The sequence below is a fragment of the Rattus norvegicus genome, chromosome 9 (assembly GCF_021556685.1).
Source record: "Rattus norvegicus strain SHRSP/BbbUtx chromosome 9, alternate assembly SHRSP_T2T, whole genome shotgun sequence".
In the NCBI taxonomy this organism is placed as follows: Eukaryota; Metazoa; Chordata; class Mammalia; order Rodentia; family Muridae; genus Rattus; species Rattus norvegicus.
In genome coordinates this window covers 24839967-24849151 of record NC_141542.1, presented here as the reverse complement: position 1 = coordinate 24849151, position 9185 = coordinate 24839967, and the positions used below count along the sequence as shown (strand labels likewise).

Below are 9185 nucleotides of genomic sequence, written 5' to 3'. Positions count from 1 at the left end.
AATGTTTATCCTATTAATTTGGTCAAAACTCTCATCGACAGAGTATAATTTAGAGGTAATTATATATTTGACAGCAAGCATACACAGTGGGTAATGTATGCATGATGAAGTTGAAATTCAGAGTTGGAAACACAGTGCACAGTCACTGTATAAATGCCTGTGAATCTCAGTCTGACTGGGAAGTGATTTGATGCCCAGTCCCCATGCGAATGCACAGATCCATCCCTCCCTGATAGCTGTGGGACTTCAGATGTTGACACTAATGATCAATAAAGAAGGTTCTTAAGAGTGAAGAGTTTGAGATTACTCCTTTATTGACCAGAATACATCCAATTTACTTGATAGTAACCAAATGCAGGTAGTCAATATAGACAGTCTATATCCTTATCAAAATAGAAAAGCAAATGAACAAAACAACAACAACAGATAAATAACAAATCTTCAAATGAATAGAAGGAAAACCAAATAACCAAAACAATTAAAAATTAACCAAACTTTAAATAGAGGAATTGCACTAAGCATTTTTTGCTGCTCCTTTTGCAGAATAGACTTATAGCCTGTGGCTTGCCTTGGAGACATAGTAGACAAGCAGTTAGTGATGGTAATAATCTTTTCAAGAGGAGTGGAAGTAGGTCTGTATTGTTGGAGTGGGGGTATTAAGGAAAAAGCCTACCAATACTGAGTATAAATGGTATTACAGACTATGTCACAAAGTCTTTCCATTATTGTGAACAGATCTCCATGAAACTCTTCTGGATGACCCATCAGGACAAGTACAAATTTACACGTGCACAGTCTTTCTGGATGACCAGCAGCTCTTGACTGATGTGCATCAGCACTTATCTGAGTCCCTCAAAATGTGTACACTTGCTGGACAGAGGCAAGGTGAAAATACAGCGTATTCAATCCAAAGAAATCAAACTAAAGGAGGAAAATGCAGTCCACAATTGCTATGGACAGTACAGATGAGATGCAATAGTGTTGCATTTGCTGTGCACACTTAGTTGTCCTCCTGTAGCACCTCTCTCCAAGGGAGATCTTGTCCTGGACTGCGTCATGTTCGAGTTTCTGCTGGAGAATTTCAGACCTAGCAGAGCAAGGGAAAAAAGGTTTAGTGAGTGGTTGTCAATTCAGCTCTCCCCCTTACATCAGCTCTATTCAGTTGGATAATCCAGCATGACCTGTCAGCTGAGGTCAGTCCCTGCATCCCCAAGTGTCCTAGAGTACCTGCGCTTGGATTTATATCTCACCTTTCAAACTGCTAGAATTTGAACTGTGGACTATGCACTGTACTGGGATTAAGAGAAAAATGAGCATTTTTTCCCAGTGGTCCAGGTATATGACATTGATAATAACATTGTAGCTATGTCTGAATCTGAGTTCAAGAGAGGTATGAGCAACCTAGAATACCATGTGGATGCCTTCTGGAGAACATGCCCCGAATTGAGGTGAAATTTCTGATTATGTGAGCACTGAAGGAAGCCGTCTAGTTTCCATTTGTAACCACTGTATCTGCAAATACACAGAGAAGCCATCTCACTTCAAATTCATGCTCACCGCACAGATCCTGTAATCACTGAGAATGTTCTCCAGGCAAATCTTCCCAGCGTACACATGAACATTAAAGGTGATTGTGATGTAGAAACAGAACAGCACCCTGTAAGTCTATGGCTAGTGTAAGGCAATTTGTGAGAGGACAGAAGAGTAAATGTCCTCAGATCTTTCCGGAGAGATCACAGGAAGAAAGGGGTAGAAAATAGCAAGAAATCCAGAGGATCATGTATATTGTTTCATGGGCAAAATTCACATGAACTGTACCAGAACAATACTCTGAGTAGCTCTTTAACTGCCTGAGGCTGAAATCCAGGTGGGGTGGTCATCCACCCAAAAAGGGTATTTATATAGGGAAGGATATTCAAATGGCTTCTTCCAGCCTGTGTTCCTACCTGAACATTAATGCTTAATGTAAAGATTCCCCAGGATTCGCTGGAGGCATAAAAACAAATGTTGAGTGGGATATGTACATAGTGGCCAGAGCCTATAGACAGCTCAGTCAGTGATGTGCTGTCCTCCCATAAACCGTCATAGACTCAGGGTTCTTTCCCCATTAACAATCTGGCTTAGCAAGTCCCAAAGGCTGTGTAGAGCTGTCTTGTTGCTCAGCAAAGGATCATATGTTGGTGGTGGACTAGACTCTTGTTCTTGTTCACTCTTTCAGACTTTCCCCACGTGTGCAACTTCTTCTAATCGGAGCTGTCTTTACCATAGCCTGAGTGACTTCATGCCCAAAGCTAGAATCATAGGAAATCTCCATAACCAGGATCCAAATCAACAAATTTTCTCCCCGTAATGTGATTGTTCCACAGATAATTTGAATAAGTAAGTAAAAGCTTGCATGGATTATCTCACACTGAATCAGAATCTATGGAAGGGCTCCATCGTATGGTACACTTTTACTCCTTGGCTGATGGACGTCTGGATAGATTCTCCTTCAAGGTTACTCTGGGACCACTACAACACTGATGCTCCCTAGTTGCAATGGCAATACCTACTCCTTGTTGTGGAATCACTGGGTTAACTAAAACTTCTGTTCCACTTTCTGAACATGGCTTCTCATAGGGCTACCTGTTCTTACACTGTCAGACCCATTTGAAGCTCATCATTTCTCCTAACCCATTGAGGCTGAAATTAACTGAGAGAAAATGATGTTGATTGACAGCACTTGCAGAATGCTACAAAGATAACATAGGGGAGTGCTTTGGATTATCTGTGCACCTAAAGGGGCTCCTGAAACTGCCCTGTTCTTGCACCACAGCATAGCTATGCGACTTTTTCTGGATGACGATACAATTCCAAGCAACTCAAATTCTCAATGAATAAAATCCAAGCCAAACTCTCAGGGGAAGTTGTACTGTGCCAAGGTAGCTCGAAAGAAATGGTAGCAGGCAATGTGGAAAGCAACCTTGGAGAAGACACAGTGAGTGACATAACCTTCCAGTGGGCTTTCACAATTCACAAAGAACAGAGAAGCAGGATAAACTCATGGATTTTTCTAGAGAAGCCTTGCCCTTACCTCCCAGTACTCCATTCCTTTGATGTGCTCCAAAGGATTTCAATGCAGATCAGTAGTTTTGCCCACAATCACTTGAAAATCTAACTTTACAGGTGTTTTTCTGTCCTCTTTTTGGGGGTTGCATTTCTAAAGGATTTTATTGTCCTGCTTCTACACCATAACAAAAAGGGACCTGCAAACTCTAGGCCTGTACCATTTGTTACCCCTGTGAAACACATCTCACTTGAACATATTTCCACTCCTCCCCCAGACTTCACAAGATAATTCTGTTCTGAAATTTTTGGAAACAGAATAAATTAGTAATTTAAGTGTACTTTTGCTGTACAGAGCTAGATGGAGATGCCAAATGACTGGGCAGCTCTATTTCATGTTTCATGGATGTAAAGTGAACGCTTAGAGTACTTTTCTCATGAAACTTGGAAATAGAGGGAAACACACGTTCACCACTGCAAACACACACACACACACACACACACACACACACACACACAAACACACACACAAACACAGATACACACTCGCATGCACAAACGTAAACTTTGCTCTTATGCAGCACATTTCCTCTTGAGTGAGGAATTAGTGGGAACAATGCTGTGTACAAGTCTCTTAGACTCAAGCAGGATGTGCTGCCCTGGCCTGTATTCATTTCCACTTCAGGAAACCTTTCTATGCAGATACTTGCTGGTCCGACAAGTAAGTTACATGTTCTGCACAGATAGCCTAAACAACACAACATCAAATCCCCAAGAGAGAGATCTCTAGGAAAAGACTCCATCAAGCTCTATGCTGACTCATCATAGACCCCTCACTAAAACTACCCTGTTTCCTTCATAGAAGAGTTTGGAAGCATCAGAGGAGACAGTAACTCACGGTCAGTTCCCAGGAACATTTCATCACATTAGAGTTCCTGTGATATTAAAACAACCTCAATGTCAGTCAGAAAAAGGCTAAATAAATAACATACAGTGAATTTTCTGAAATGCAGCACTGTGTACAATATTGAGAGGGAATCTATCCTGAAAGAATGCAGTGCCCATGATATAGTCAGCAAAGCAATGTCAGCAGAGGGTGGCACTCTAGGATTCCATGAAATATCATCGTGAAGCCAATAAGACAATCCAGAATCTTCCCCGGGGGATAACTCTGTTCAGGTAAAGTGAAGACATCTAATCCTTATTTTTAAAATAGCTGAATGGTTTAAGAATGTGTTGAGACAAATAAGAGAGGGGGCTCATCTTGGAACTGGACGAATGATGCAAAGACTGCTGGCCAGCACAAAACAGGAAGCTTCATGTTTGTTGAGAGACCTAGGCTTAAAGGACTAAGTTAGATAATGACTGGACAAAACTGCATGTCATGAACTGGCCTCCCCGCATGCTCCCTAAGATGCAGGTCAGCACAGCAATGCACCTTTCTTGGTGAATATTGGGGTACATATGGATAACTTTGTTCTTGAAGTCTCAAGTCTCTCATGCCAACCCTCAGATTTGAGAAACCTTTTCCACATCCTTGCTCTTCTAACCAGCTTCAGACTGTAAGGCCCAGTTATGAACTCTCCAGGAGCACTCATATAAGACAGGACTGACATGCTGATACACAGGCTCTGTAGTTACCCAAGATCTATGAAGCATGAAGACACCATCTTCATATACAGGGACATGAAGGGAGGAAGCACAAAAGCCACCACAAATGACAATGAGAACCATTTCTTTGGCATTTCCAGCAGGCTCTCCTCCTTGAAAACTACTTACTTCCTGAGTCTCACACCATCCCTGAAAAGAAAATGAGCTCCAGGCTTTTGCTTCATCCCTCAAAGCCCTGTTCTAGTCTAAAGAGGGACTCCCACATAGCACCCTCCATACATAATGGCATGTAGTGCTGTGCTGTGTGATCAACCTATCTCCCTTAATAAACTGCAGATTCTCGAAGAGCAGGAGCATTTGCTTTCCAAACATGCAGTTTTTTGAAAAGGGGCTATCTCCACAGCAAGCCTTGTAAACCATCACATGAATGAACACTTGGATGAGACCTAGGACAGGACATGGATCAGTCAATAGACAGTTACATTGGTTTGTCTATGGTTATGGTAAGACCTGAGGACAACCTGACCCTGAGCCCTAACCCTACCTGCTGTTGCTTGGCTCTGGGGTCACAGATGTTCATTCCGGCCTCTTCACAGAACCTCTTTGTCTCCACAGAGGATGCTGGCAGTTCAGTCTGCTCCACCAGCAGTTCTCTCTTCTCATTCAGCAAAATCTGTATATTGTTCTTCAATTGAGTTTGTTCACGTAGGAGCTGGGATTGCCTGATGCTGAACCACAAACAAAAAATGGTAAATCCCAGCCAGCTTCTATTTGCCTGTCACTCCTGCAAGTCCAATCATCCCTTCAAGGGTCCTCATCCTCAGAAATCCCCAGAATAGAGCCACACTATACAAGTTAGCACCAATTAGAGGAGGTCAAATCCAGAATCCACATTCCACATGAATCAAAGTACTTCTGAAAATTCTGACACTAAGACGGTTTATATAAATCAAGGAAGAAGAGATGGTCCATAAGGGAGCTCATATGTCCATGGTATGGTGAAACCATCTTCACGTTGTGGGGAAAGCCCCTCTGAGTGGTAGTTGATGACCCAATAGCTGTACAATCTTTCCATGTGTTTCTCATGGATCACAGATCTTTAAATCTCCTGTCAGAGTCCTAGAGATTCAGAATTGATTGATATTCCCATCATGGTGCAAACCTTTTCTATCTAGAGGAACTTTAACTGGGAAAATAATAATTGGAGGGTCTTCGACACCCTTCACATGTACCACAACTGAGTCCAAGAGCTACAAATCCAAGACTCTTGCCAGGAGGCAGGCTTCTTGTTAAGAGTCCGACACTACAGAACCAGAGCCCTGACTTTTGTTAAAGTCATACAGGACAGAAGCATTCCCTGCCTAGTGCTGGGTTCTCATCTCTGTCAGCGACTCACCGGTAGGAACTGTTCACTTGTATGAGCTCCTTGTACCTCTCCATGGCATCACTTATTGAGTTGGTCATCATTTGCATAGCCATCATTCTCATCTCATATTCGGATTGAAGGACTGGCAATTCGACGTGCAGCCTGGGTTAGGTCATGGCCAAAGGAACAAATAATGTTTTGAACTCACGATTTCAGAATTAGGTGAAATGTAAATAAAAATATATAGTAAAAAATTTCAAATTCAAGGAATGGTGGAAGGGAAGAAAATGGCAAAGCCAAAAACCAGACCAAAACCCAACAGTGAGACTCAATCCACAGAAAATATTTCTCTGTAAATAAGCAAACATTTGTTTTGAAATAAGGACTCCTTGGAATCCTGAGAGATATGGTTCTGCAAAGACTCACTATATAGGAGGGGGCAGAGCCTCAGAGCTGCCTGTTTGGGAATAACAACGGTCAAGACCACAGTGACCATTTCTAGGTCACAATAAACAATCCCTGGATAGTTAAAAAAATAAAAAACTAAAGATCAAAGCAGGTGAAACAAATTAGGTGAAATCAGACTGTTCTCTCTATTACTTAAACTCAGTATGTTCCACATACTTGCTCCTTCAAAGTATTTGTACTGGTTAAGTTTATTATCCTGGGCACAGGAAAACAGAGTCACGGTACCAGTTGGAGGGACCTGACCTTCAAGAGCTGGCCAGGTGAGCATGATGGAATTGACTAGTTCAGGAAGAAGATTCCTCCAGTCTGTGCCACAGCTTTGGGCCCAAGAGAAAGCTGTGATGACATTTCTCTTGTTTTGAAAGCAGGTATACTCAATCCTTTGTTTCTATCGTTACATGAATTCCCAGAGGGCATAACTAAGTTTGACAGGGAAGAGGATTTATAGCACCTTCTCCCCTCAGGAGAGTCCTGTGTGCCACCAAGTTATACAGAAGGAGCAAAGTGCTCTGTTGATCAGTGTGGGCCTCCACGTACTCATCACTATCATGACCTGCAGACTGTTGATCAAACAAATCCTCAGACCCCATCAAAGGTCCCAGACGTCCTGATCCTGAGTAAAACATCACATATACTTCCACATACATACATAGCAACCCATATCCAAACACATTTAGAATGCCAACTACATGCATGGAGGTGCCATAGAATCAGTGTATAATGAACAAATCCAGAGGAAAGAGTGATGACGTGCAGGCATTTCATTCACACACACAGTTGCAGCAAGTGTGACGAGGTCCTTCTAGCTGTTGAGAGAACCAACGCTAATCCAAGAGGCTCAGGGTCAAGTACAAAAGAGGTTGACCCTAAACACACAGCACCTAGCTCATCTCACAAGCTAATGCCTGCCAAATCTCCTTAAAATCCAGGATGAGAGGTGAAACTCTCTCGTGCTATGAGTAAATCTTGAGGTAGCAGAGAGAGAGCGCAAGACAGTGAACAGGTTACTGGGCATAATGACTACCTGTGGTCCCACTTATCATAGATATAAAGATCCAGGATTTGATAAAGTTCATCCCTCTCGAATTGACACTTCTGGATTTCAAATTTGAGTTCCTCCAGTTCCTTTAGACACTCCTCTTGCTTACTGATGGCAATTTGGGATGACGCCTTCCTACCAAAACCTGTAGACAGATAAACCCAAGTGAATTTGCATATTTGAACCAATGGGCAGAATAGATCATTCTGAATCCGAAAAGGAGGTTGAGGAAGGGGAAATGGTAGAGACTGGGTGAATCCCTGAAAGAGCAGAAAAGCTTTCTTAAAGGTTGATTCTTAAGCTATGTCCCTCTTCCCAACCTCTAATGCCATACACGTGCCACACTCACTATTACACAACCTCCCGCACTGAAAGTTATAATCTGACTGAGACATAAACATCTGCGACATTGTTATCTCATATCAGATGTGGTGCAGATAATCCTAGAGTTCATAATGACTTCATAATGCTTAGCACCATCAAGCTCTAATCATGTGTATTCCAGCCCAAAGTGTCTGAGAACTCAATTCATGACTAGGGGTGCATCCTTCTTTGTTCTCGCCATCAGAGACTTATGTAACCTACAGTAATCTAGAGGATGAAGTGCTTCAACTCCCAACCATGGATGGTCACATTGTTAATCTCACAGTGCCTCCTCCTGCCGATCATTGACACTCACAGTTAAAAAGCTTCAAGAAACGACACTGAAGTCTTACAACTTTATGGCTTTCTCTCAAATTAAAGATCAGGAACTCCTGACTCTTGGTTTGTTTTTGAAAAATCCCAAGGCTCCTGCTTGTAAGGCCTAGTCTTAGAAGGCACATCTCAAACCTACCTCCTTGAGGATGTTCCCCAACTCTGCCCACGACTTACCAAGCCTTCCCCAGAATGATTTCCTCCTTCCTGTTTCACTAGAGAGGGGGTCAGCTTCCCTTTGACCTGGTGCGGTCTCTCCTTGATCAACACTTTCCTTCCGAAATAGCCTGAGCAGCTGGCGAAACATGCCTGCTTGTGAACCCAAAGGGAACTGAAGTAATATCCCAAAGGCAGTTGGTGTCACCACAACACTGGTGACATCACAGAAGATTCTAGGGAGCTCTTAGATACAATAGAGTGTCCAGTGAACGGCTTACTGGTGATGTCACTGGAAAGTTCTATGGCCTACCTACTAACCAGCCATCCCCACACTGATGAATTTCTGTGGGGACCCTTTCCTCCAGTCTCCCATGTGTCACTGGGAATACCATTTGGCAACCTCTATTTCAAAGCTAGATATGTCTCTCTGCTTCATTAGAAGTCAACAATGCTTTTGCTGGGGAGGGTTGCTTACATCCCTGAATTGGAGAACAGATTTTTCTTAGCACCCAAATCTCTAGGGACCAAGGAGGAGGGAGACTTTTCTTAAAAGTAAATCTACTACTCGAGACAATGCATGTGACATACATTTCGATTCCTGAGCTTTTCCCTTTTTCTGGAGGCCAATATGTTTCTTCTAGACCTCTGAGTGTATAAAACCTGGAAATATTTGTTTACTGTGCAGTCCTTGACAGCTGACATTGTTTCCATTTACATATCCATGTATTTCACAAAATCAATGGTCTATAATCCTATTTTTTTGCAATAAAAACTCCTTTTACTTGGGAACATAGGGATCAA

General features: G+C 42.4%; 1 protein-coding gene across 1 annotated transcript; it reads right to left on the bottom strand.

Annotated features, from left to right (window-relative positions):
- Positions 1–293: 293 nt before the first annotated feature.
- On the bottom strand, positions 294–8594 carry LOC148003577 (disks large homolog 5-like). The gene is made up of 5 exons (XM_087568866.1): positions 8403–8594; positions 7515–7674; positions 6053–6184; positions 5201–5384; positions 294–1087 (listed from the first exon to the last, which is right to left on the bottom strand). Exons 1-5 carry the CDS (start codon positions 8530–8532, stop codon positions 1082–1084), a joined length of 612 nt encoding a protein of 203 aa, XP_087424992.1. The 5' UTR covers positions 8533–8594; the 3' UTR covers positions 294–1081.
- Between the last annotated feature and the right edge of the window lie 591 nt (positions 8595–9185).